Source organism: Heteronotia binoei, chromosome 2 (assembly GCF_032191835.1).
Source record: "Heteronotia binoei isolate CCM8104 ecotype False Entrance Well chromosome 2, APGP_CSIRO_Hbin_v1, whole genome shotgun sequence".
NCBI classification, from domain to species: Eukaryota; Metazoa; Chordata; class Lepidosauria; order Squamata; family Gekkonidae; genus Heteronotia; species Heteronotia binoei.
In genome coordinates this window covers 123,780,551-123,804,373 of record NC_083224.1, presented here as the reverse complement: position 1 = coordinate 123,804,373, position 23,823 = coordinate 123,780,551, and the positions used below count along the sequence as shown (strand labels likewise).

The 23,823-nt window shown below is 40.0% G+C and overlaps 2 protein-coding genes across 9 annotated transcripts in view; one reads left to right on the top strand and one right to left on the bottom strand.

Moving 5' to 3' along the window:
* The window catches only part of JAK1 (Janus kinase 1), a 142,826-nt gene extending 126,641 nt beyond the window's left edge, over positions 1–16,185 (top strand). For all 4 annotated transcript variants that reach the window (XM_060231953.1, XM_060231952.1, XM_060231954.1 and 1 more), the window contains 9 exons: positions 348–499; positions 954–1,104; positions 4,261–4,355; positions 5,317–5,509; positions 7,986–8,110; positions 8,729–8,901; positions 11,225–11,342; positions 12,637–12,747; positions 13,852–16,185. In XM_060231953.1, coding sequence (XP_060087936.1) covers positions 348–499; positions 954–1,104; positions 4,261–4,355; positions 5,317–5,509; positions 7,986–8,110; positions 8,729–8,901; positions 11,225–11,342; positions 12,637–12,747; positions 13,852–13,953 — 1,220 coding nt within the window. In that variant the 3' untranslated portion in view covers positions 13,954–16,185. The remainder of the gene's footprint in view (positions 1–347; positions 500–953; positions 1,105–4,260; positions 4,356–5,316; positions 5,510–7,985; positions 8,111–8,728; positions 8,902–11,224; positions 11,343–12,636; positions 12,748–13,851) is intronic.
* Positions 16,186–19,226: 3,041 nt separating this feature from the next.
* Positions 19,227–23,823, bottom strand: part of RAVER2 (ribonucleoprotein, PTB binding 2) — a 47,664-nt gene continuing 43,067 nt past the window's right edge. For 4 of the 5 annotated variants that reach the window (XM_060231951.1, XM_060231950.1, XM_060231948.1 and 1 more), the window contains 3 exons: positions 22,122–22,211; positions 20,280–20,399; positions 19,227–19,700 (listed from right to left, as the gene is read on the bottom strand). In XM_060231951.1, the coding sequence (XP_060087934.1) occupies positions 19,554–19,700; positions 20,280–20,399; positions 22,122–22,211 (357 nt within the window). In that variant the 3' untranslated portion in view covers positions 19,227–19,553. The remainder of the gene's footprint in view (positions 19,701–20,279; positions 20,400–22,121; positions 22,212–23,823) is intronic. The other variant, XM_060231949.1, reaches the window with a different exon arrangement.

Genomic DNA, 23,823 nt, shown 5'->3' with positions numbered 1-23,823 from the left:
TTTCAACATTCTGAATATGAATGTCTGCCACATATTTGGTTGTGTTATTGTTCACCATTAACACAGAAGGCAACATATACATACCCACTAGGGGCAATCATTGATTGAAAATGCTTGGAATATAATTCCAGGATAGTTTTGTTTTGTAGTTCAAGAGATGGTCTATAGTTGCTTTCAGACTCTTATCCCTACATCTGTCTTCTTTCTTAAAGAAGCACTTCTGTTATAAACCTTTAGTAATTTCTTCCGAGAATACACTGTGCCTTTCAAAAGTAATGTCAGAAGCTGTGCTTCTATATGCTCACATCTTCCGTTCCAACATCTTCCCATGATTTTATTGTTTTAAGAATGTGTTGAACGGATCCCATGGATTGCACCTGAATGTGTTGAAGACTCCAAAAACTTAGGCATTGCAGCAGACAAGTGGAGCTTTGGCACAACCCTGTGGGAAATCTGCTACAATGGAGAGGTTCCATTGAAAGACAAGACATTGGCAGAGGTGAGGCTTTTGAGTTTTTCTGATTATATTTGCTTTCATTGGCACTTTTTTGCTGTCTGTTAGGAAGCATGTAGGATAAGTGGAAGTCACAATAGAATTCTTCTCTGTAGAATTCTGGAGGGTTGTAAAATCCCCAGCCTTGGCTGCTTGTTCTATGTCAATCTAATGAAACTTCAGTGTGGAAGTCTGATTTGGGGGAAATTGAGAGATCCAGGACTTCCCATTACATACTGTCCAGGCAAGGTATACTTCTACTAATAAAGGTTTCTTTGTTGTTGTTTTTAAAATAGTATATAGGTAAAAATATCTAGGTAATGATCATGTTCTTCTGCATGCATATATAGGACAGAAACTGTATAGGGCTGTCTGGTCAGAAAATGTGAAATTTAGAATGAGAAGAGAGTATTATTTTCCAGTCCTATGACTATACCTGTTGTTTCCATCTGTCTTGCAGAAGGAAAGGTTTTATGAGGGACATGCCATGCTCCCAACCCCATCCTGCAAGGAGTTAGCTGATCTGATGAAGCAGTGCATGCACTATGACCCTAACCAGAGACCATTCTTTAGAGCAATTATGCGGGATATCAACAAATTAGAAGAACAAAGTAAGAAACATTTTTTGCTCATTTTCTCACTAGTATAGTAACTAAAACTGATTCTGCTTGCTAAGTGGAATGCATTAATGCAGCTGTATGCACCAGGATTGTAAACATTATTGTATAGTTGTCACGTGGTCAGGGAGATAGGGATACAAGACGGAGGTAATGTTGGTTCAGAAGGCAGAGGACTTGAAAGACATGCTGCTGTCCACCTTTGAAGGGGTCTTACTGACTCATTTAAAAGCCATGGGGTGATACTTGATCCAGCTTTAATGCTGGGAAAGCAGGCTGAGGCAGGTGCAAAATATGCCATTCTGCCAACTCTACCTGGCCACATAGGTCCATAGTATGGTTACCTGGACGCTAGATGTCTGTAACTCACTCTACTTGGGTGTGCACTTAAAGGCAATTCAGGCTGTCAGAGACCTCTGCTGAGTTCTCCTGGGTTATTGCTCTTTGGTCCCTCGCTTGGCATCCTTGAACAACTTCCAGATTTGTGGGTCCCTGAGGTTGGATGCACACAAGAAAGCCAGACCTTGTAAAACTATATAAAGCAGAGGTGTCAAACTCATTTGTTAAGAGGGCCAGATCTGACATAAATGCCTCTTCGTCAGGCTGGGCCATGTGTGCCATAAAATGTAACATAAGGTATCAGAGATATACACCTTATAAAGATGATTTCAGATGCCAAATAGCAATAGCAGGCATGCTTGGATATTAGATGAGATATGCAGAGGGGTAGTAGACATGGTCTATCAGCATTGCTAATCAGACAGAAAACTTAGGTCTCGATTTGGTACAGGATTCAGTCCAGGAGAATGCAAAGAATAAATGGAAATAAGCCTGCATAAGTGAGCCGTGACTCACAAAAGCACATACCCTACCATAAACATTCAAAAAACCCTAATTAACCAATTACCACATTCTTGAGTCCAGCCTTGAATAAGGATAGTAGTTGCAGGAACACTGAGATCATGAATACCTGTGAGCCAGACTAGACCTTCAAATAATATTCATGTTAGCCCATGAGGGGAGAATAGAGGGTTTGACTGCTGTGATACTCCATTTGGTACAGACTTCTGTGGCCCAGCTATTGTCAGGCACTGTGGAATTGGCGTATCACTCCCTTTCTGCAGACAATCCATTGTTTGCCAGTCGGTTATTGAGTTATTGGGTTAAATTCAAGGATCTAGCTAGCATCTACAAAACCCTTTGAGGTATTGGACCCACATACCTTTGGACTACCTGACCTGTTATGTTCTGCTGCAAGAACTCTGCTCCACTGAGCAAAGCATTCTGAAGGTGTCACCTTGCAAACAGGTAAAAATCAGCAGCTGTCTATTTATTCTCTGTGGTGGCTCCTACATTATGCAACAGTCTGCTTGAGGTTGGTAGGAAGGCACCCATACTTCTATCATCTTGCAAAATCTGCAGAACAGAATTGTTCAGAAGGACTTTCTTGTAGAAGGGGCAAAGCTGCAGTGTAATGATTCAGCTCAAGAGGTGACCTTTATTAAGAATAAAGAGCCCTGTGGTGCGGAGTGGTAAAGCTGCAGTACTGCAGTCCTAAGCTCTGCTCATGACCTGAGTCCAATCCCAGCAGAAGCTGGGTTCAGGTAGCTGGCTCGAGGTTGACTCAGCCGTCCATCCTTCCGAGGTCGGTAAAATGAGTACCCAGCTTACTGGGGGGAAAGCGTAGATGACTGGGGAAGGCAATGGCAAACCACCCTGTAAAAAAAGTCTGCTGTGAAAACATTGTGAAAGCAAACATCACCTCAGAAACAACTGGTGCTTGCACAGGGGACTACCTTTAGCTTTTTAATTTCCTGGACTGATTGTCCCATTGCCTTAAACAGATATGTTTGCATGTATTGCCCACCCCCCCCTTCTACAATCCTAGCCAGGATGCATTTTTTGTCTTACTAGGGATCTTTGCCGCTGGATTAAAATGTTATCATACCTGTAATTGGCTTAATGATTAACTGCAAGGTGGGGGTTTTTTTTGTAATCTTCCTTGAGTCCCTGTAAAAAAGACAGTTTATAAATGAATTATTATTCTTATTATATTGATAGCAGTAGTAAGTTGGTGGCGTGTAGGATCCATATCAAGATCCACAATGAGATCTTATTCTGAAGTGTAGCTCCATGAGCCGAGTTTCTGTGTTACAACCCCTAAAGTGGTATTCTTTGCCAAGTGGGGCTGTTTCCACCTCAACTGACTCCTGCCACTGTATCTTTTTGCCAGAGCTACAAATATGGGACCACTCTACTCCTATAGCCCTTGTGATGCTGAAGGTTGAGGCTGTATGTAGGCGTGCCACATTTGCCTGGAAAAGGCAAAGTTTTGGAATGAGGAGGAAAGTTGTTACTTCAGATTTTTATAGTAAAAATCTTTACCCTCTGGCATTGCCATTTTTCTCATTTATACCCTTTTTTTTGTTTAAAAGCAGTTTTCCATCTTACGTTTGGCATTGAATCAGGTAGTATAGAAAGTGAATGTGCACATGGAAGAGTATCTTCAGCATGCTGGTATTACCTGTTTTAAGGACACAAACTTCACAGAGAGATTATTTTAAGAAATTTATTTTCCACTCTGTAACAAAAATTCTGTAGATGGCAGAAGATCATTTATTAAATACAACGAAACACAGTGTTTAAAATGAAAACAGCATTTTAAAAAATTAATCGGTACATATCAATCAAATAGCAATAAAAGCAGCATTAGCAGAAAACAAGGTCACTAAAACCAACAAAAACAATACTTATACATTAGCAAAAGTCTAGGCAGTTAGATTTGATTGCCTGTCTCTCAAAAGCCCTGAAAATCCTGTTGGTCTCTAAAGTGCTACTGCAGTCAAATTTGGCTGTTCTACTGCAGACCAGTACAACTGCCCTCTGAAACTAGATGTGTAAAAAGTCTTTATTTGGTGCCTTAAAAAGTAGATCCCAAGGATGGGAGTACGTTGATTAGAGTGTCTCATGATGATCTCAGCAGTCATATGGGACCAGATGGTCCTTGAAGTTCTGCACTTCTCAGCCATGTAAGACTTTAAAGAACCAGCACTTTGAATTATGCTTAGGAACAAACTGGCAGCAGGTGAGGTTTTTTTGAGTTCTTAAGGATGCTGACTTGTGCCACACCAATGTCTTCATTTTTGTTAGATCCTGATATTGTCTCAGAGAAAAAGCCTGCTGCAGAGTTTGATGCCAGCAATTTTGAAAAACGGTTCTTGAAGCGGATTCGTGACTTAGGAGAGGTATGTTTACTCTTCCCTCTCAATATTGATTATTGATTAGTGTTTACAGACTCTGTTGTACTGCACAGAAGTGACATGAGAATGCAGCTCATCTACCCACACAGAAGGGTAGATGAGCTGTATATTTTAATGCAGTCATGGTTCAATATCATATTCCTTCTGGTTGGATTTCCAGAGTGAAAAATAGTACATCAAAGCTAGTTCTGTATGTCTATTTCTCTGCGCTTGGTAATGGATTTGCTGGCACATTTACCTTTGACAAGTACTGTAGATGGAGCTCTGGAATGAAATCAAGTTGTCTGGAGCTTCTACCATTTAGTTTGAAGTTCAAACTTTCATCCCTTCTGTGTTGTATTGTGCTGATTTCTTCAGTGAGAAGAAGCACTTCACAATAGCATACATTTACCCACCCTGCCTACTTTACATTACATTACCATCCTGCTGTTCTTTCAGAGAGCTCAACATGGGATGTGGTTGACCCTTTTTCCATTTTGTCCTTGCAGCCACCATGTTAAATGAGGTTAAATGAGTGTGACTGGCCCAAAATCACCCAGTAAGCCTTGGGGCTGAATGTGAATTCGAACCCTGGTCTGCTGTGTCCTAGTCTGACATGCTAGCCACTAAACCCCTTGCTATTCTCTTCAACATTGCCTTGTATACTTAGTGGATGAGCTCTGGAACTACTGTTGAAGCACTCATGTTGGCCCTTAAGAATAAAAGGCAGACAGACCAATGCCTGCAGAGCTATTAAGCAAAAGAGCAGAAGTAAAGGAATTGGGGGAGTTTTGTTTTCCTTTTAATCTATGGGATTCTCAAACAGGTGGGTCCCTGGTTTGTGTTGGTAGCATCCGTGAAGATATATCTAACCATGCCCTTATAGCCCAACATCCTGTAGCATAATATTGTTTCATTAAAAAAAAGTCTGTGATTTTTATGATCTTTTAAATTTTAATTAATCCAGGGTCACTTCGGCAAAGTTGAGCTCTGCAGATATGATCCTGAGGGTGACAATACAGGAGAGCAAGTAGCAGTAAAGTCACTGAAACCAGAGTGTGGCGGGAACCATATTGCTGATCTCAAGAAAGAAATCGAAATTCTGAAGAATCTTTATCATGAAAATATTGTTAAATACAAGGGAATCTGCACTGAAGATGGTATTTTTTCATGTTCTGAAGTATTGTACTAAAGTATTGAGTCCAGGTTTCTTAAATATACTAATTGAAATGATTATAGATTTTCCACAACTATTTGCTCAAGAAGAGGCTGTAGATTCCAGTTCACTGTATCCATTCAAAGTGTGCTGTTATGACTAATGACGAGCGAATCCTCATTCAGCTAAAATCAATGCTTCCCAAATTGGAAAGTTGTATTAATTAAAATTTGAACTCTGCATTCCTGATATGCCCTTACCCCATTGTCAAACCTTGGGATGAGCCATAGAGGTAACTGTAATTCTACAGCAGACAGATGGCAATTACCAGAACCCTTGGGAAATATAGTCCTTACTGAGGAGTTTTGAGGAATTACATTCCTAAGGGTTCTGGCACTTTTGAGTACTGCTGCAGCAGAGTTCTTAAGCAAAACAAAGGCTCTCGTAAAAGAGCTCCCTGTTAGCAAAGCTAATGATGCCCAGTAAATTTGAGTGATGAAAGGTAAAAGATGGTAATGGTGGGTTAGGATGGTGGAAGGGTACCATACCATTACAAGCCTGGCTTGAACCCTGGAATTCCTGACCCAATATCTCCTCCAGTTTCAAACTCTCCAGTTCTAAAATTCAGTACCATCACTAGCTCTGCCAAAAGGAAGTGTTGTTGGAATAATTTTTCATCAAATTGAAGAGAGCTTTAATTGCTTTTTTTAAAAAAAATAAACTTTAAAGGTGCTTAAACTTAATGCTTTTTAGAATATTGTAAAATAATTTTTTTAGATTACGATGGGTAGCTGTGTCTATTTGTACCAGTAGAAAAGTTATAGACTTAACAAAATTTGCGGCAGGACATGAGCTTTCATGAATCACTGCTGGCTTCTTCAGATACTGAAGAAGTGAGCAGTGGCTCATAAAAGCTCATGCCCTGCCACACATCTTATAAATTTTTGCAAAATTGCGTATGATGATTTTGATGTGCAGTGGATGCTTTAAACATATACCTTCTCTTTTACATTGAGCAGTATTGTGGGGCACATTGGAACTTTTATTCTCTCTATGTGTGAAACATCCTTTAACCTATAATACTACAGTTGTGCTGCCTAATCCTATGCATATTTGTCAGAAGCAAGTTTCATAGAAATGCAAACTAGAATGCATAAGACTTTGGCAGCTGCACAATGGTATCAGTTGTGCTCTGGGGCTCCATCTAATGGACTGTTCAAGATAATTCTAAACAGAAAATATGCATGTGACCAAACCTCGGAACAGCTTCACAAGGAAATTAACTACTATGCATTTCTAGAGATCATAGCCTCATATTTGAAAATATACAGTAATCATCCACTGAAGAGCCGTGGTTGGTTTTATGCGCACATTAATTGGGCACTCTGTCTTGTTCATTTCAACAGTTACTATGGGCCAAATTGAAAATTGTCTTTTTTTCCTTCTTATGTATGAAACATCCTTCAGCATTTGAGTCCAGTGGCACGTTTATTCAAAGTATAAGTTTTTGTGTACATGTGCACTTCTTTAGATATGCTAATCTCATCCAGTACTTACATCTCGATTCTCATCAAGAAGGGTTATACATTCTCTGTTTTTATTATTTGGAATAGTAGTGATTGTAATGTAATGAATAGTAGAATGTGATGTAATTTGGAATGGTAGATTGGAATGTATTTCTCTGGTCTGGGGACAAAGGAGACATAACACTGTACAGCCTGTCACCCCACCTTAAAGAAAAAGCATGCCGTTATAGTTATCTTCATGCTTAAGAGGAGATAGATGGAGCATAACAGTGTCTCAGTTAATTACTCTCAGCATCCTACGATTAAGGATGCATTTGCACATTAATTTCCACTTGTGATATATTTATTTCCTTCAATGTTTCCCCCCAGAATTAAACCCAGACAAATGGTGACCATATAAACTAAACTTGTTATTGCAGTTTGGTCCTGTTAAGCAGTGTTCCCTCTAAGGTGAGTTAGCGTTATCTAGCTCACAGATTTTTTAGCTTCCAGCTCAGACATTTTTGTCTTGGCTCAAGAAGGATGACCCCAGAGCACAATAATTTAAGCAGTAGCTCACAACTTTAATGCCAGTAGCTCACAAAGTAGAATTTTTGCTCACAAGACTCTGCAACTTAGAGGGAACATTGCTGTTAAGCAACATTTATTATGCTTATGCTAATTTGGTGTTCTCTACATGGACTGGTAACTTCCATTACAATGTAGCTGAAGAAGTGTGTGTGCACCCGAAAGCTTATACCGTGAGTAAAACTTTGCGGTCCCAAAGGTGCCACTGAGCTCAAACTTTGTTCTGTTGCTTAACACAGCTACCCATCTGAATCCATCCTTCATCATGTAATCCCATGAAACAGCACCAGGAAGCTAGTCAAGAATATTGACCCACAATGTGGTAATTAAGAAGTTAGGAAATTGCACATTGAGCTAATTTGTGTGCTTTGTATCTTTTAACTCTAGGTGGAAATGGCATTAAACTTATCATGGAGTTTCTTCCTTCTGGGAGCCTGAAAGACTATCTCCCCCGAAACAAGAACAAGATCAGTTTGAAACAGCAACTTAAATATGCTGTTCAAATCTGCAGGGTAAGGAAGATGAATTGCTCATTGTAACTCATAGTTTAGTGGTAGGTGACTTTTTATGTGTAATATTTATTAACGTTTCAGACAACTACTTTTGAAATTATTTTCATCAAATGTGGGAAAAGTTGGTTGATTTTGAAATTTTTTGTGGGGGGCGGGGGGGTTGCTCCTGCTGTATTGATTCGTGCTGTTCTGTCTTCACAAGTGCATAGAAGCTTTGAAATGGAGCGCTGGATTTTAGTAATTTGGAAGGAAGCACATTGCCTCCTGTATATTGAAACAAGCTGGGTTTTATGCCAATAAATTGCTGGTTCCTAAGGACATAAAGGCTGTATGCAATTGTTTCCAGCACAGAGTAGCAACAGTTTAGTTAACATCTTCATGTTTTCCAGCTCCGTTTTGCAGGCCTTAATGCACAGTCCAGACTCTTTCTGCCTTCAAACTCAGGTGCTAACAAAACAAAAATGGTGATGAGAAATGTCTTTAAGATAGTATCTAAGTGGTGGTTGAAGTAGAAAGTGCTAGAAGCCATTTTATGAAAGCACAGGTGGCATTCGTAACAGATTGTGCGTGTGTGTATAAAATGTTTAAATTTTATTTATGCATTTATTTGCTCACCAGGGAATGGACTATCTGGGACTTCAACAGTATGTTCATCGCGACTTGGCAGCCAGAAATGTCTTAGTTGAAAATGAACAAAAAGTAAAAATTGGGGATTTTGGGCTCACTAAAGCAATTGGGACTGATAAGGAATACTACAAAGTCAATGATGATCGAGACAGCCCTGTTTTTTGGTAAGAGTTGTATTATTGCATAGAAGATAATTTCTGCAATGCAACTTTAAGAATAAATGGCCTCGTTCTACAAGCAGCTTCTGGAACAAGTATTCTCAAAATTGAGCTTCACCGTGGACACTTTCTTGTAAGGGAAAGGCCAGTGCATTGATTTTTCTTAGTGTCAAAGAACCACACACTGGCCTTTTCTGAGAGCCAGCATGATGTAGTGTTTAAAGTGTCAGAATAGAATCTGGGAAGCCCAGTTTTGAATTCCCACTCTGCAGTGGAAGTTGTTGGGTGACCTTAGGCAAGTCACACACACTCAGCCAAACCTACCTCATGGGGTTGTTGCGGGAATACAATAGAGGAGAGGAGAATGATGTAAGTCACATTGGGTCCCCCTTGGGGAGAAATGCAAGGTATACATAAAGTAAATAAATAAATTTCTTATGGAAAGCATGCATGATTGGAGATTTCCTGGCAAAAGCAATCTGCCTGACAAGGATAAGATGGTGTGCTAGCTATTGTTGAATTAAATTACAATGGACTACTCACTTAAAGTAGGATATTAATTTTATTTATTTAGAACATTAAAGCTTCCTTTCCACCCAATTTAGGATACCCAAGGCAGCAAACGTTCAGAAACATTAAATCAAGCTTAAAAATACACATGGGGACACACACATGTTAAAACGCATAGATGCATAACTGGAAAGGAGCCTCACTGACAGCAGTGAGTGAACACCAAACAAAACAAAAAAAAATCACTTGCTAGAAGACCATATTTAGAAAAAGACAGATTACTCTCCTTGCAAAGGGAGTCCCATAGTTTTGGTATCATGATCAGGAAGACCCTTCCTCAGGTTGTCTCTCATCTAGCTCAAGATGGGGGAGGCACTTGAAGATTACTGTGATAGCCAGATGGATTCATATGGGAGTAGGTGGTCCTTAAGATATGTTGTCCTCAAGCCATATGGGGTCTTATAGAAACACCTTGAATTGTGCTGGAAGCATATTGGGAGCTAATGTAGGTAGAGCCAGACTGGAATAAGAAAAAGAAAAGATTGGATTTATACCCCGCCCTTCACTACCCAGAGGAGTCTCAGAATGGTTTACAATCTCCTTTCCCTTCCCCTCCCCACAACAGATACTCTGTGAGGTAGGTGGAGCTGAGAGACCTGCTCTTGTGAGGAACAGTTCTGTGAGAACTTGTGACTGACTCAAGGTCACATCAGAAGGTGCAAGCGGAGGAGTGGGGAATCAACCCTAGTTCTCCCAGATAAGAGTCTGCACACTTAACCACTATACCAAACTGGCTCTATGGGTTCTAGACACTCATCAAAGGCAGCCAGCCGCATGTACAACACATTACAGTAGCATACTCTAGATGTTGGCAGGGCATGTTGGCAGTGGCAAGATCTTTTTCACCAAGGAAATGCAGCAGCTACTCACCAGCCAAAGCTGGTGAAAGGTGCTCCTGGCCACCATCTCCATCTGCTTTTCCAACAGAAAGTCTGGGTCCAGCAGCACCGCCAGGCTGCTCCTTCAGGGGGAATGCAACCCCATCCAGAACAGGAGACACCTCAGCTTGGTCAATCTTCCTTTCTACTATTAACACCTACATTTTGTTAGGATTAGGTTTTAGTTTGTTAGCTCTCATCTTTCCCAAAACTGCCTCTCACATTTTCCACAACTTCTCTGGGATGCATTGGAAGTGCAGGGTAGAGCTGAGTATCATCTACATATTGGTGACAACCCATCCCAAATATCTGACCTCTCCCAGCAGCCTCATTAGATGTTAAAAAGTATAGAGGACAAGATGGAACCTGGCAGAAGCTTGTAGGCCAGAGGCCAATGGGCCAAGCAGAAGACCTTCAACAAGCCCCTCCGAAGACTACCTTTTATGTAGAACTGAGCCACCACAGCATGGTGCCTCCCAGTCCTAACCTAACCCCAAAAGGACAGTCCAAAGGATGCCATGATCAATGATATCAAAAGCCACCAAAGGTCCAGGAGAATCACACTCCCTCTATGCCTTTATTATTCTAAGCATATGGTATGCCTCCATTTGTATAGGCACAGACGTTTCCTGAGGGCATGTGGACTACTGGTTGTCATCTCTTGAGGCTTTCTCTGATGATGACCATGTTATTATCCCATAAGGAATTCTCTTTTTTTTTTGCTTCCCCTTCCAGTGTCGTTCATATAAAGTGAGGAATACAGAGCCCACAAAGCTCTTATGCTTGAAATATGCCCAACATTCCATTATTGCAGAAGTCCCATTGTATATGAATGGAATTATGCAGCAGTTCTTCCAAAAATAATTTTTAAATGTCCACAGGTATGCCCCTGAATGCTTACTACAATGCAAGTTCTATATTGCTTCAGATGTCTGGTCTTTTGGAGTAACCCTCTATGAAATACTGACCTATTGTGATACTGACTGCAGTCCAATGACAGTAAGTAGTTGTGATTACTTCAAATGAAAGATTTGGGTAATAATATGTTATTGAAGGTGTTCTTCAAAGTAGGACTAGAAATAAAATATAGCAACAGATATGCTATTGAAGTTTTCACATGATAATTTTTATCTTGAAACTGGCACTGTGTCTTTGGGAACAAATGTGTTACTTTGCTCTGAGCCTGGTGTTATGGAAATGACATTTCCTGACATGGTGAACCAGAAAGTGTTACCTTCTGTCTCCCATCCCCACCTCCCACAGCAGCAGACTGGAATAATCAGTGGCTCCTGATACCCATGACAAATGCACAAAAAAGTAGATGGGGAGGGGGAGGTTTGCAAACTGTTTTCTTGCTGCAGCTCAGAGGATAACTTTATAGCACAACTGAACTTTACCAAAAGTTGTCAGAACATTAAAGGTAACATGGTATGTCAAGACAAAAAATTGGTGGGTAGAACAGATTTCCTTTTCTTACATTGCCAGGCTTCAAGCCTGGGTATCTTCTATCTTATCAGAATTATTCTCAGCTGTTCCTAGTTTCTACTTGCTATTTTGATTTGTGTTTGCTCATGCTGTTTTATCTCTCTCAACTTTCCAGTCATCAGTATTTTCCCTCCCTAATTTTTAGAGCTGTAGAGCCTTTATTGTCTTTAAATAGACATTATTTATTAAGTTTTGTTTGGTGCAATATCACTTAGCTAATGCAGCACTATAAAATTTCTAATCTACGTAACTTGCCTCTTGTACTTGCCTTGCTGAGATATTTAAGCTATTAACTTTTTGTATGCTCATTTAAACAATGGGAAGCACTAGGTAACCTTTTTGGAGACTGAGGGGTTGAAATTTGCAGCCTCTTCTATTTCTTTGTGTCCGCAGTGTTTCAAAAAAGTTTCAAAAAGCGTGAGTCAAATGCATCATTTGTGTGCAATTTGGTAGTTTGGTATTAGTGGGACGATAAAATCAAAATCCATAAGATTTGCCAGTGTTATCACAATACCAGTTAATGCACTTTCACAATATTGGTTGATGGCTCGGTTCAGTTTTCCTTGAATGATGATAGCTGTTGGAAGATGATGCAGATACTTCTGGGTGTTTCACACATACATGGCTTTCCACAGTATTCCTTCAAACATGGGGGGGGGGGGCAGTCATGGTGGTGTTTGGACATTTGGCCTTCTTTTCTGAAGTTTTTCTTTTGAGGCACATGCCTCAATAGGGCCTGCTCCTGACTTGTTATTAGGCATGCAGGGCACCCACTTTATTAACAGACATGTTTGTTCATAATTTACAGGAATTCTTGAAGCTGATTGGCCCAACTCAAGGCCAGATGACAGTCACAAGGCTTGTGCGCATATTAACAGATGGCAAACGCTTGCCATGTCCAAAAAATTGCCCAGAAGAGGTAAGAATTTTTTTTAAATGGTCTGATCATTAGTTCTATCAGCAGCCCTAAAGTGACAAACTGAAGTTTGCTTGTGCGCATATTAACAGATGGCAAATGCTTGCCATGTCCAAAAAATTGCCCAGAAGAGGTAAGAGTTTTTTAAAAATGGTCTGATCATTCGTTCTATCAGCAGCCCTAAAGTGACAAACTGAAGTTTGCTGTAATGGTTAAGTGTGTGGACTCTTATCTGGGAGAACCGGGTTTGATTCCCAACTCCTCCACTTGCAGCTGCTGGAATGACCTTAGGTCAGCCATAGCTATCACAGAGCTTGTCCTTGAAAGGGCAGCTTCTGAGAGAGCCTCTCAGCCCCACCTACTTAACAGGGCGTTTGTTGTGGGGGAGGTTGTGAGTTGCTCTGAGACTCTGGATTTATATTCCGCCCTCCACTCAAAGTGGTCTTCTTAACAAAATAATAAGACCCAAAGTGGTTTTATCACATCATTCTTCCTTCCTCCATGTTATCCTTACTACAACAACAACCCTGTGAGGTAGGTTGGGGAGAGATGATTTGATATTTTCTGTAAAAGAGTTTTTCCTTTCTGCTACTCAAAATATGATGTGATGCAAAGACTATTAGGGTTAAGTGCATTTTGCTTCAGCTACGAAATAAATAGTTTCAGCAAGCAAATATGCTGCATGTATTAACACTTGGGATGCTTCTGAGCTAGCTCTAGAATACTGAATTCAGAATTAATGGGGCAGTTTTTCTTTTGAGGTTTTATCTGTATACATATGTAAATCAAAGACTGAGTGACTTCTAAATAAAGTGTCCAATAGCACCTTTAAGACCAACAAAGTTTTATTCAAGGTATAAGAGTCTTAAAGGTGCTACTGAACGTTTACTTTATTCTGTTGCTTCAGACCAACACGGCTACCCATTTGGATCTATCTTCATGAGTGACCACTAGATAGGACAGAATTTACTCACTAAGTCCTTGGCTGCTAATAGAAAAGGAGAGAGTATTTTTCTCACACCAATTAAAGGTTTTGGTGCTTTGTTTTTTATAACAAAGTAAATGCTGTTTTAAATTATTATTTCTCTACTTTCCCTTTGTTGCTAGGTTGATCAGCTGATGAGGAAGTGCTGGGGATATGACCCCGGTGAACGGACAACCTTTCAAAACCTGATTCAAGAATTTGAAGTGCTTATAAATAAGATGTAATCCAACATTTTTCTACTGCTTCCCACCTAAATGTTAGAAAAGTATATATAAGACATTTTATTGTTACCTGTTGTGATTTGTATTTTGGTAATGATGTGTTTAAAGGTTTCTTTCTCCAAAAGGCTTTTTTTTTCATTTAACAAAGGGTTTAAAATTTTTGCTAAGCACTTTGCTGCTGAAAGTATCTATGCTACTCTTACAACTGTAACAATTCTGCCACTACGGATCTGACTAGTATGAAGAAACTTCCAGCAGTGGTGATGATGTCTTTTGATCAGCATTTTTTGATGCATTTGACTTAAGACAAGGGGTCTTAATTATTTGCTTGTATACAACTTGAGTCATGTTGGACTAATAAACCCAAAGAAGCCATCAAAAATCACTGTAATATTGCTACACTTGGTGCATGTTAGATTACAATTGCTTTCATAGAATATTTTCTTTAAAAGACCAAGCAGAAGCATCTGTGTCAGCTTTTAAAAGTGATTTTTAAGCAGGAATTATGCATGATTTTGTTTATACTAAGCTCTTCTGTTATGTTTTCCATCTACTTTGAAAGAACATATTAAAGTCCAGATACCTTCAGCAATATAATAATGATCCAAAACTTATGTTCTGGTTTGTTTACTTTCCTTTAAAAGGGAAGGTTTTTCCTTTAAGTAATTGTGAGACAAGATACACAGCAGTGATCCCCAATGTAGTGCCCATGGAACCCACTGTGCCTACTAGCTACTTCTGTAAAACAGCCCTTCCCCAAAGCAAGGAACCAATCCTGGCTTTCCTCCAACTCATTGGAGCAGGCAGTGGGTTCAAAAGAACTTAGAAATCATCACCTTTCTTTGTGTCTGCAGAGATTAGGTGTTACCAGTCTCAAAGGAGGCCTAGGGAGTTCAAGGGAGTTCTCCCAGAATTAGAACTGATCTTCAGACATCAGTTCTGCTGAAGGAAGGGGCTCCTTTAGAGGACAGACTTTATGGTATCACCTCCCTGCTAAGCTCCCATCTTCTCTAGGCACTACCTTCAAATCTCCAGGACTTTCCCAAGATGATGTTGACAATCCTAGCAGGTAGACCACATAAAATAGCTGCCTCAGTCATGGGAGAGATGCTTGGTTTGCAACCTCCCAACATGTGGTTGTTAGCCTCAGTACCCATGGCAGCTATTTGGTTATTGCTCAGTGCCTGTTGTCAAAATTCCAAAGTTCCCAGTGCTCAACCAGATTGTGGGTCTCTAACAGAGTATAAGGAAAATGCATGCCATATTTAAGAGGACAGAATTTGGCATCCAGGTTTTTAAAGGTTTCAGTCTAGACACTGCACCCTTGGTTAAGGCCAATGAGCATTCTTTTAACCTCCATAGAAGCTGACAATACTACAGTAGTTATGGGTTTTGTTGTTAAATTGTGTGGTTTTGCTCTTCAATTTATATGTTTACAGTACACAGTTTAATACATCTGTTTGATGTGTACTTTTTTGATGTCATCCATTATGAGCAAATGAAATTTTGTTAAGGGAAAAATTCTTATGGCTGTATTGAGGAACATCTTAAATGTAATATATTACAATATTCTGGACTCTTTTTAAAAAGTGTGCAGATGGTCAAAGGAAAAAGCAATAGGTTTAAACAAGATCAAGCTTTTTTCTACAGTCCAGCTTTGATCCAGCAGTGGTAAACTGCATAAGGATTTCCACATAAATTCTACACACACAAGTACAGAGGAAGAAGACCGAAAAGGAAAAATATACCATTGTCAGTGAGGAGGTGTTTGCATTGTTGAGACTGCTGAAATAGTATAGGTGCTGTTGCCCTTAATCACCTTTGGAAATGGGGTTGAACCCAGGTATCTTTCCATCCCCAGTGACTGATCTTCTTGGAGGGTGGAGAAAAAAATTCCATGCACATATTTTTAAAAGAACCATAATATGTGCCTGACTGGAAATATTTGTATATGAATTCAGTAGGCATATGCAGATGAAATAAGATGACAGGCTTTGTGGGTGGTAATTGTTTAATTTAAATTATATTTCCCCCTTATCTTAATATTATTCTGAAGAACAGTTTCAGAGTTTGTAAACATTGTAAAAGGCAATTAGATAAACTACAAGTTCAAATCTTGAATCTTTGTCAGTTTAGAACCATCTTGCACTGTTGATTAATTCTTCTGTAATATGATTATCAACCATTTACATGCACTTTGTTATTCTTTATAAAATAAAAAAAAGATTTTATCTATGGAAGCTTAAGCAGCATTTATCTGTGCCCAAGTAACTGAATTATACTGTCATGCCACAGTTAAGAACAGTAGTATTACAGGATCCTGAGAGGCACTAAGGAAAGCAAGAGTGGATTGTGCAAATGGGAGCAGTGATATGCCCGGGGTGGGGTGTGTGTGTGGAGAAATCCTTGCAGAATGGGCACCAATTGTCCTTCCGAAGGAAGTGTATGCTTTTGCTCAGGCTGGTGCCTTAATCTCTTTTGCAAAACTTCTGGCAGTACCACCGATGCCACATACATCTGCTCTTATTCCAGTTCCATAGTGCATTAACTGAGTCTCCATGTAATCTTTATCTTTTTTAAAGGCATGTATATATACACAACTTCCCCTCCCCATGTTTAGGTTCTACTACCAGACAGAGGAACAAATTATAAGCTGCTTTTATCTTCTAACATGTCCTACTATCTCCCAGCCCACCAAGAAAAGAGTTCCTTTACTTTTCAGTAGGAGAAAAGCCCTCCAATTGCTCAATGTATAAGCTATCTATGAGCATTCTCCATTGCTGTTTCCAGGGAAACAGGGTTCTCGTGAGCAACCAGGATCCAAGGTGTGCTGTCCCTAGGGATTATTTACTGCTAGCCTTTATTTCCCTGGCCTCTAGTCTTCTGTCCCACTCAGTCATAATGAACATACAGCAGCAGACCCATTTCTTGTTCATCCTCTGGTACTTTTTAGAAATACATCTATACATTTTCCACTGTATTCATATTAAATGCTCTAGTGAGAGAGGCTGATGGCTTGAGACCGTTAAGACAGATGCCAAATGTACAGTAACTTTCCACTCTTGTTATGCTTTGAGGAGCATAACAATCATGAATTATATCAGTATTACAGAAATCCACTCACTTGCTAAGCAATAGAGTTGAAGCAATTCGGCTGCTTGATACTCCAACACTTGATACTCCAACCCCAAAAATTTCATTATGGGCAAGCTCAGCCAAAGCTTAGACCAATATGGCTTCAAGGACTCTGAAATCCGCTTACAGCTCTGAAAATGCCCCCAGATTCTTTGGTATTATAAATGACATTTCAAATATATTTGAAACAGACAACAAAAAAGTAACCTTTTGAGAATAATCAATTCTATTAAGAGCTAATATGTAACTTGCAGTAATTGCAATTAATCACTCCAAATCTGGTGGGGGAAAAAAAGATATGAATTGCAGTATCCCTATAGTATAACAGAAGAGGTTGAAGATATGCCAGATTCATAGTGGTAAAAAAACCCCCCTCACATTATTTGAGAGTGGGCTTTGGACAACTATAAACTAGAAAGCTAAAATAAATCAATAAATTGATGAATATGTAACTAAGTTCAAAAGCAGAGGCCCCTCTTCCCGAGCCCAGTCCAACCACCTGCCTTGAAGCCTGGCAGCAGCAATGTCTGGGAGCCACCCTTGAGCCCAGAGTAGCACCCAGTGTCTGCAGTGGCAGCATCCCAAACAGCCCTCCCAGGCTCCCCCACACAGGTAAAGAAAGAGCATTCTCTGTGCAAGTCCAAAGAATGCTCCTTTTTGGAGGATTTAAACTCCCTGTGTATTTTTTTCAGATTTTTCTGCAAACCTTGGGAATACCCCAAGAGTACAGAACATCATTTTAACCTCTGTGTGGTCCCAGTCCACAGATTTAGATATCCACAGCAGGAGATAACTAACAGTGTACAGACAAGTGGGGACCCACGGCATGGGGGAATTCCTTCCCCTATTGCTGCTGATTCCCCTTATGGATTGGAGGGGGGCAGGAAATTTACTGGGGAGACGAACCTAGCTCCTTTGCTGCTGCTGGGCCAAAGAAGCTATGTGAAATAACCAAAAATAGACTGTGAACTGATTACTAACAAGATAATTTGAAATTTGTAAGAAATTGAAGTTCAGATCCAATAACAAAATTATCTGATGGACTTATTGACATTTTTGCACAAGCACTTTAATTTGCTGTATCGAAGTTTTCAAAAATTTCACTCAGCATTTTTCTGCACACTTGGGTGGGGAGTTCTCCATGTGTGCAGAAAGATCTCTTTAGACTCTGGGTGGCCCCAATCCATCTGGGTGGCCCCAATCCATCTGCAGAGCATGGCCACATGTGGCTAATAGTATATGAAGAAGCGAAGAGGAGATTGGATTTATACCCCGCCCTTCACTACCTGAAGGAGCTTCAGAGCAGTTTACAATCTCCTTTGCCTTCCCCTCCCCACAACAGACACCCTGTGAGCAGTGTTCTCTCTAAACTGAGTTAGCGTGAGCTAGCTCACAGATTTTTAGCCTCCAGCTCACACATTTTTGTCTGACCCCAGAACACATTAATTTATGCAGTAGCACACAACTTTACTGCCAGTAGCACAAAGTAGAATTTTTCCTCACAAGACTCTGCGGCTTAGAGGGAACATTGCCTGTGAGATAGGGGGAGCTGAGAGAGCTCTAATAGAAACTGCTCTTGAGAGGAACAGCTCTGAGAGAACTTGTGGCTGACTCAAGGTCACATTAGCAGGTGCATGTGGAGGAGTCGGGAATCAAACCCTTTTCTGACAGATTAGAATCTATGCTCTTAACCACTACACCAAACTGGCTCTCATATAGATACTGAATGCTCATATACAATTTGAAGAGTGTAAAAACATTGCTACGAGTCTTGTACAGAATAGGCAAAGTAGCATAAGTATGAATACAGGTTTTCCTTTTGCCAAGAAATGCTGTCATACACACTTGGACTGTTATCACTACACTTCTGCCATCAATTCTTTTTATGTCAGAGAGGAATACTCATTTTCGTCCATCATTGTATGCTGTTTTCCTTGCTTAAAAACTGATACTCAACAAATATCATTTAACACATCATTACCAGAGAGTCAATGCTGTAATCCAGCATGCAGGTCCACCAAAATCCATAATGGAATACTACCACTATCTGACATCAGAAAAAAAAATTAAACATTAAAGCTTTTCAGCCAGAAATCTAACTCCTCAAAGAGGTAAAGAAAAAAAGCTCACCAGCATAATTGTTTTAAGACCATAATTGCAACTTTATCAACATAGCAAGAGACATTTCCTTATTGTTTTATTGCTTTGGAAATCCTCAAGCCACTAAGCTTCCATTTATTTCAGTGCTTTAGGGGAAGACTTGTCATCTACAACACAGAAAATAGAGTGCAAATAATAGCTGGTACATAAGTAGATTCCCACCCCCACCCTTGTGCTAAACATCTTTACTTATAAAAACTAAATTTCCATATAGAACTTTTTAAAATATCTATAATACATATTAAGAGTTAAGGGTGACATGGTACATAATAGTACAAACTGGCTTTCATTTCAATCAAAATTTGAACTTAATAAACACGTTTTCTTTTAAGATACAGTTCTGCATAATGTACTCCTGAGCCTTGAGCATGTTGGCCTACATATTCCACTGGGCCATCTCCTGGGGACGTACTGAGGTACGAAGAGCTGCGCTTCTCATTTCTAATCGATGCTATCTAAGAATAAGAAAAGTCAAATGCATGGACTGTAAATTGTCATGACTGTCGACAGTGAACTCCAGCCTATGCAAATATATTATATAATTTTATTAGTGTTTAAGATAAGATGCCATATGGCTCTGTTCTGGTGACAGCAGAAAATAGGACTTTCCTGCTGAAATTTTTGGTTCTTTCAATAATTACGATTTTTGCTTATGAAAATACATAGCACTGTTAAGCATGACTGATACTCCTAGTGATGTATACAAAATACTGTCTATGACCCTTCATGAGACATGATTATCCTGAATTTTTCATATTTGCAGAAGAATGGAGAAGCATCAGCTATAAATTAAATCCTTAAGCAATAGTGTGTATTTTACACAGTTGGTGGCAGCACTGCTTAGATCACCTTGTAAGAAAGGGACACATGCCACCTCCCCATCTTTCTCAGTTATGTAGATTTTTTAAAAATCAGCAGATGCATCTTATCCTATCACAGTGAACAAATGCAATTGCTCAATTCACTTTTAGAATGATTCAAAGCAATAGGGGCTCTACTGTAAAGGCTGAAGGCTGAAACGTGCTTATTCTTACCTTCAGAGGGTTTTGTGGCATAAGTGGCAAGAGGCCTGGATGGAAGGATCCTTGAGCATAGTATGAAGGCATGACCTGTAAATAGGTACTGTAGTCACCATAAATTCCAATTTCAGATTCCTAAATGGAGAGAATAGCCCATGGTAGCAAAAAAGAAACACCACAGGGCTTTTGCCAGTATCCTGCCAGCCACAGATCCAAAGCAAAGAGACAGATAGCTGGGAGAAATGAATGGCCAGAATATAAACCAGCAGAAACAGAAGAGCAACTAGGTTCAAAGCCTACATAAGGAGGCTTCTGAGGTGATCTTCAGGGTGGGATGAGGTCCATCAGATACATTATACTGATTCAGAGACAGTGGAGTTAAAAGCAACATGACTGATGCTAACAAGGGTATGATGTGGCTTCAGCAAAGGTGTGAGCAACCTATAAGTTTACTCGCCAACTCACCCCAATCCCAACTGAACCAGCTATACTAAACTAATAAATAAATGCTTTATTTTTCCCCTTATACTGCATTCTGTTTTAATTATTAGAATTGCTGTTCTACATTTGTCAGTAAGTGTTAAGTTTGCCCTCAGGCTCTGCAGAGCATAGATTACTTTGACAGATCCTTATGCCAAGGGCAACCAAGTGGTGCTCTTAGCTCAGGCCTTAAAACAGGCCTGTATGCACGTTTATGCTCAAGGGTATGTTTGTTTAAAATATGTATATGCCAACTTTTCTCCTGAACAACTTCATATCCAAGGCAGTTAACAATAGTATAAAAAACAATTTCATGTTTTAATATCAGTTGTTAAAATGATTTCTTCATTAAACATGCGTTATGATTACACCAGCAGGGCATATACCCCTTTGTGCAGGTTTAGGCTGCCCCCAAAGCTGTCTGGAACAGAGCCTCACCAGAAAGCCAGAACAGTAGGAGCCTCCCTGACTTCTTCTGGGAAGCTGTTCCATATAAATGTTAGTTTTCAGTTTAAGGTGACTTCCCCACTGCAAGGACTACTAACTACAACCAACAAATAGCTCTTGCTAGCAGGTAAGACTCTGACCAGCACTGACAATAAAGGACAGAAGACCTCCCTTAATGTGAGTTATTTTAGAAGCAGCCTTGCAAGCTTTTATAAATACTGAAGTATAACAATAGAAGGAGCCCCATGGCACAAAGTGGTATGCTGCAGTACTGCAGTCCAAGCTCTGCTCATGACCTGAGTTTGATCCCGGTGGAAGCTGGGTTCAGGTAGCTGGCTCAAGATTGACTCAGCCATCCAACCTTCCGAAATTAGTACCCCAGTGAAGATGACTGGGGAAGGCAATGGCAAACCACCCTGTAACAAAAAGTCTGCCAAGAAAACGTCACGATGTGACGTCACCCCATAAGTCGGTAACAACTTGGTGCTTGCACAGGGGACTACCTTTACTTTTAATGATAGAAGAGTTTTGCCTAAATTTCAAAGCCAGAGCTCAACACGTGAGAGCTGACTACCTAAAAAACAGTAGAAATTATGCACTATCAATACATAAAATCTTGGTAAATGGAAAATGACAGATTTTAAGGTTTGCACTTTGCACTTCTAGACTACTATAGGACAATATTTGTAATGGCAAGGATAAACCTCATATTAGCAGTTAGTGTGTGCAGTTACAGCATTTTGTCTCCTCACAGTACACAGGAGACTTAGGATCCTGAAAAATACTTTTGAAAGAGCTTCAAGAGAGTGTTAATAACAACTTCACTTGCAACCAAAGTAACACACTGATTTACTTGGCAAAAGCAGCCCATATATTCTGGTTATATTGTCTGGATAGGCAGAGTAATGAAATACTAAAAAAATTCCTTACCTCAGAGCCTTCAGTTTCTAATTGTCCTGCTCTCATTTGAGCAGCATGATATGCCTGCGCATACTGCTGATACCATTGCTGGACTGCTTCCTGTTAAGAGGCAAAGTAATTTTGACCATCAGCTGGTCAGTGATCGTACATCACAAACTTTCCAAAATATGTGTGAATGGCACTTCACTTATAACCAAACCACTGCTTGATGCTACGTGAACAAGCCTTGGTTACATCATACTTGTCCTCTTTCTTTCATGCACTGGTTCAATTAATTACTTTCTTTATAATGTAAAAATCATATTTCTAGATTAGTCTGGGCCAGCAAAATATAGCCTGTGTTTGTTCTCCAAACTAGGATAATAATCTGTGGTTTGAAGTTGGCTTGCAATTCTTATTTGGAAGGGAATATATAAGAAACCAAAACTACAAGTTTATCTTAATCTTGCCAGGCAGAATAGAAAAGAGAGAGAGATATGGTAAGGGGATGCTTTAAGGCCTTATGTGGCCAAGGACCAGCATACCTGTGGGGTTGTCTCTTTCCATATGTGCCTCAAAGAGCCTTGCATGCTTCAGACTGACACCATCTAGCAATCCCTCGCCTGAAAGGCATCCCCAGGATCTCAACCAGGGACTTTTCAGCCCTGGCCCCAGCCTGGTGGAACATGCTCCCAATTGAGATCAGAGCCCTGCAAGATTCCACAGGGCCTGCAAAATGGAGCTGTTCCATGACCAGGCGTTTGGTTGAAGTGGTGGACAACAAACAACATTCAGCCTCCCCTGCTTATGTGACTCCCCTGCTCTATTTACATCTTGGGTGCACAGACTTAGTGACCTGCTTATGCAGAACAAACCCTGCCAGGCCTAGCATGAATCCACCAGCCACTGAAGAAGTGATTACCCGCTGTGTTAGTAACTACTAGTTGACTAAATTACTGTATTGATGCTTTAATTAATTGTTTTAGCAATTTTGGTATGATTTTATTGGACTATAAGTTGTAAACCACCCTAAGCCTGTTTGCAGAGTAAGGTGGGATATGTGTCTCTAAAATAAAATAAATGCTTTTTCCCATGCCAGCTTTTAGTAATCTCATTTCCTGAAGCCATCAACATTTAGGATCACAATGTAGATACATATTAAAATCATGAAATTCAAAGAAACTACCTAGTTTATTCCATGCATCTATAAGTGAACAATTCTCAATGTAAGTGTAGTCCACTTGAGCTCCTAGAGACTACAACTGCCTATACAATTTTTACAATTATATTATGCTTAGAAACATATTACTCATATTCTGCCTAACAGCCGGATACTCATAAATCTTCATAGTGTTCATGGTGGGAAGCGGAAGGGCTGCGAGCAGGACAAACAACCTGAAATAGATGCAAGCCATTTCAGCAGTCCCTCTCACTCTCCCCCTGCCCCCACTTCCAAGCATTCCCTTTTATTGTGCTTTGTAAGTGGGGACAACCCCCTTAAATAGTTATGCTTAATTATCCTTCACATACTTTTTGCCCTTAATCCTGTATACTTTGATGATGATGCTTAAATAATCTAATTCAGGCCTCGGATTCTGTGGGAGCTCACAGGAGCACAGCTCCTGAACCTTTCTGAGAATTCCTCCTCCTCCTTCTGAGAGTTCCACCTCCTTGTCCATTGAATAGTATTGCAGCTGCATAACAACCCCTGGATGAGCTCCACCACATATTT